Source organism: Branchiostoma belcheri, unplaced genomic scaffold (genome assembly GCF_001625305.1).
Source record: "Branchiostoma belcheri isolate BF01 breed outbred unplaced genomic scaffold, Haploidv18h27 scaffold11, whole genome shotgun sequence".
Lineage (NCBI taxonomy): Eukaryota > Metazoa > Chordata > Leptocardii > Amphioxiformes > Branchiostomatidae > Branchiostoma > Branchiostoma belcheri.
In genome coordinates this window covers 5290865-5295706 of record NW_017802491.1, presented here as the reverse complement: position 1 = coordinate 5295706, position 4842 = coordinate 5290865, and the positions used below count along the sequence as shown (strand labels likewise).

Below are 4842 nucleotides of genomic sequence, written 5' to 3'. Positions count from 1 at the left end.
ACTACACTACACACACACACACACACACACACACACACACACACACACACACACACACACACACACACACACACACACACACACATACACACAGACACACACACACACAGGCAAAAGACAATCGGCTACTCCAAGGTCCAAATTCCTCAGATAATGCATCCGTGCAATATTAAGAGCTTTTGTAAATGTTGGTGTCTTATTTTGCCCAATAATTATGAAAATAAGTTCTATTCTTTGTCAAAATCCATTATGCAATTGACATCCTCATTCACATGATTTATGTATATACTACCGCTGCACTGCACAAGTAATACTTAAGCGTATCATGAACCTGCAAGACTGGTGAATTGTGTAGTATTTTTTGATTTTGAATCAATTGTCTGACTGGTTTGTAACTGCCATGTAACCGAAATGAAACGAAACCTACAGTGGGTGCTACTGGAAGACAGAAAAATGTCCAGACTGTGCATGATGCAATAAATGACTAATATTATAAAATGGTGGACGTGCCAACCACCACTAAGTATCTGATATCAGCCCAGAAAAAGAACAAGAAAAAGTCATGCCTTCAAACAATTATCAATCAAAAATTGAGGTGTTCAAAGACTTGTATTTTCCAAGAACTATTGTAGACTGGAACTCTTTGCCACCAAGTGCAGGGGTGTCATCACTAGAAAGCTTTAAACAACTCCTGCAATTAAATGTGCAGACAGAAATTGGGTGTAACAAGTCGTTCGGTGTAATGTAGCTAGCTGCTGCCGCGCCGCGTGCCTGTGAAGCTGGTGTGTTACGCCGAAGATCATACCGGCTATACTGATACAAAATGCAATAGCATACCCTGAAAGCCAGAACTCGTTTTCCGGGCCGCAAGAGCCCTTCGCCCGCTGGTGTAAATTACCGCTACGGGGGAGTCTAGCCCGGGGGGAGTTTGGCTGGCCCTAGTAATAGGGCCGGACAAACCCCTCGGCCTCAACTCCCCCGTAGCGGTAATTTAGATAGGCGGGGAAGGGCTCTTGGCTGCCGAAGGAAAAGGGCTAACGGCCCGATACTAGTCTTGCATCCAGGGTAGCAATAGCAAGATACAAGACTATCGTCTTCCTGTAAAAATATCCACTGTAAAAGACGGATTTAAAGCGCTGGTTACCTGCTGACGTGTACGCTGCGTGACGTCTCACCGCCTCGGCTTCTTCGTACGTGTGTGAAGACGCATCGTCGTCTTCTGGCTGCTTGTCGGGAGCGCCGTTGCCCTGGCGGACATGCCCGCGTGAACCACCCTGATGGACGGGACGGGGCTGGGGCGGCCGCTGGTTGGCCGATGCCGGGGCCGGAGAAAGAAGGCCGGACAGCCTCTGCCTGCTCGTACATTTCACCGTCCTGTATTAAACTGTGTATTAACTGTGACAAAAATTATAAATATACAAAATAATACCTTGATTAGTCTGGCTTCGTAAGCTCATATTTGGAAGAATCGCGTGGCACGTGCGTGGCATGAGCGGCGGCAAGTTTAATGTGAGAATAAACCAATCACTACTACATGTACTACTACTAGTAATATTTCTCTTTTTTCTTCCTACTCAATATCTTTAATTGGATAATTATTTTGCATTTCATTGTTAAAAATGTATTTACCTTTCAATCCTTTAGGTTCTTTTCGAATTCTAGTCTGGAGGAAATATATGCGCCATTTTTAAAAGAAAAAGGAGATAGAGCGGTCCTCAGCAACTACAGACCTGTTTCACTGACTTGCATATCCTGCAAACTTATTGAACAACATTGCATGAACAACTATGAAAGGGGTTCTAGAAATGAAAAGAAACCTACAGTGGGTGTCACTGGAAGACAGAGGAAAAATGTCCAGATTATGCATGATGTGAATAATGACTAATAAACTGATGGACGTTCCAATTACTAAGTACCTAATACCAGCCCAGAAGAGAACAAGAAAAGGCCATGCCTTAATTCAAGAATCAGAGTTATCAACGAAGGATTGAGGTGTTCAAAAACAAATTCTTTCCTAGAACTATCGCAGAGTGGAAGTACAGTAAGGGCATTGTCACTGGATAGCTTTAAACAATATGTGGATTTGGATGTTCAAGGGTTAGGTGTAACAAGTCGTTCAGTGTAATGGGCAAAGGTCAGGAATAGCGCAGGCGCAGAGGGCCAGAGATGGCAATGTAATGTAGAGTGTAAAGAAGTGGGAAATGTTGTTGTTTTGGACTTGGATGTTATAGGTAAGGGTTGTAGTATTTTCGTTTTGGTGAAAAACAGACTTGCAGCCATGTTTGTGTTGTCTGGCTGGCTGAAGAATATATAGGTTTACATGCGGTCATCAGCTGTCCAGAGGGGTCAGGGGTCACTTCTCAATGTTCGGATAGAATTCTCACATGGTTTAGGTGCGTAGGATTTTTTTTTCATTTTTGGTGAATGGAGACTTGAGAGGTTTGACTACCCTGCCAATGTATGTTCTTCAAGGTCTAAAAGTCAGGTAATGAATTTTGACCACGTTGTTTTGACGTAATTCCCATATATTAACATAGGAAAGCCCTATTACTAGGCTGTGCCCTGCATAAGATGGAGTGTGCCGTGAAGGGAAGCTGTTTGCCGCTCTTCTGTACGGATGTGACCACATTCTGTGCCCAGGCATCCTTGGCATCCTCGGCTGTCCCTGTGCTCGTGAATGCATCAACAATCTCGCAAGAACCTGCACCTGCCCCAGCATCGGTCGGGTAGCCACGTGAAAGGGCGCACCCGCATGAAAGAGCGCAGGCACGGGAAAGGGCGCAGCTACGGCAACGGGCGCAGCCACGGGAACAGGCACAGCCACGGGAACGGGCGCAGCCACGGGAACGGGCGCAGCCACGTGAAAGGGCGCACCCACATGAAAGAGCGCAGGCACGGGAAAGGGCGCAGCTACGGCAACGGGCGCAGCCACGGGAACGGGCGCAGCCACGGCGGCAGGCCCGTCCACGGCGGCAGGCCTGTCCACGGCGGCAGGACCGTTCACAACGGCAGGCCTGTCCACGGCGGCAGGCCCGTCCACGGCTGCAGGACCGTCCACGGCGGCAGGACCGTTCACAACGGCAGGCCTGTCCACGGCGGCAGGCCTGTCCACGGCTGTATCAATAACCCTAACCCTAACGCTCAGACACCTAGTCTTACGCTTTGCGCGTCTGCGTGTTCAAACAGGTGCAATGACTGTCTGTTGCCATTGTAACTGGTGTTGGGTTACATCATGTTGCAATTTTATAGCAGGAGGGATTTTTACTCCTGTCACCATATATATGAATGTGTTTGAGTTAACAGAGCAGACCATATGCGAAGGTAACCATTATGCATTTTGTTTTTGTTGCTGTCGCACAAACAGGACCATTGGTGGCAACTTCACCATATTTGCTGCATTAGCAAGAACGGACGTGTGGCTGTACCAGACAGGCGTCATGTTTGACTTCCCCAGACCCACCATGCCAAATATGGTCAGCATAGCGGGTCACATGGCTGATGAGGTCAAGCCGCTCAGTGAGGTTAGTTATGTTTACCGAAGGAAAACATATTGTTTTTGCTCTGTTTCTTTCTCTTCTTCTCCAAACCTCTGACCTGACCATGACGTCTGTCACCATGGTGACTGTTGTTGGGCTACATAATGTTGCAATTTCATGGTCTACTCTGCTCCCGTTACCATATACTAATAGTACATGTATGTGAATGTGTTTGAGTAAGAATTAACAAAGCAGACCATGTCCGAAGGTAATAAACATTATGCATTTGCTTTGCAAATGTTACTTCTCTAGTTCATAATTGAATTGAACTAGAAATAGCTGAAAAACGTTGTTTAGTAGTGTGGCGCTGCACTCAAGTTTAGAACGTATATTAACAGCACCACACAACAAAAAAGTACAATTAACATTTAAATACACAAAAGTTGACATATCTGTGCGCCGTAATCCCACCACCCCAAGACATTAAAAATACTAATACTAGCAAATTTATTTGAAAATTAAGATTACATGTTAACCTCCTATATCTCATTGGCTTTGGAGGTTTCTAATTAAAATGATAAATTTCATAACTTTATCAAACTCCATTTAAGGTACCCATCCAGAATGGCCCTAACTCTTACATTCTCCTGAACATACATGTACAGGATCTGGAAAAGTTCGTGCAGAGTTCAGGAGATGCCGGGGTGGTGATAGTGACGTTCGGCTCCATGATAGCGGCTATGCCCGCAGAGATAGCCGACATGCTGGCCGCTGCTTTCGCCCGCCTGCCGCAGAAGGTGGTGTGGCGATACGCCGGGACGCCTCCGCCAAGTCTGGGGACCAACACCAGGACCATGGAGTTGGGTGCCTACAAAGTGACTTACTGGGTAAAGTTATGTCATTTATGCATTTAATCATGATATTAGCGTTTGTGTTGCTATTCGTTTTGCATCCTATTGCTTTCATTTGTATTCTATTGCATTGTAATGCATTGCTTTTAAATTTGGGTGAGTGAGTGAGTGAGGGAGGGAGTGAGTGAGTGAGTGAGTGAGTGAGTGAGTGAGTGGTATTTGAGTGAGTGGGTGTTTGAGTGAGTGAGTGAGTGAGTGAGTGAGTGAGTGAGTGAGTGAGTGAGAGTGAGTGAGTGAGAGTGAGTGAGTGAGTGAGAGTGAATGAGAGTGAGTGAGTGAATGAGGGAGTGAGTGAATGAGTGAGTGAGTGAGTGAGTGAGTGAGTGAATGAGAGAGTGTGTGTTTGAGTGAGTGTGAGTGAATGAGAGTGGGTGCTTGAGTGAGTGAGTGGGTGCTTGAGTGAGTGAGTGGGTGGGTGGGTGGGTGTGGGGAGGGAGTGAGGGGAGGGAGGGAGG

The 4842-nt window shown here is 46.4% G+C and overlaps 1 protein-coding gene across 1 annotated transcript in view; it reads left to right on the top strand.

Moving 5' to 3' along the window:
- Positions 1-2677: 2677 nt before the first annotated feature.
- LOC109482397 (UDP-glucuronosyltransferase 2C1-like) overlaps positions 2678-4842 on the top strand; it is a 3856-nt gene continuing 1691 nt past the window's right edge. Inside the window, exons 1-3 of the mRNA XM_019785108.1 lie at positions 2678-3116; positions 3358-3521; positions 4142-4340. Coding sequence (XP_019640667.1) covers positions 2678-3116; positions 3358-3521; positions 4142-4340 — 802 coding nt within the window. The remainder of the gene's footprint in view (positions 3117-3357; positions 3522-4141; positions 4341-4842) is intronic.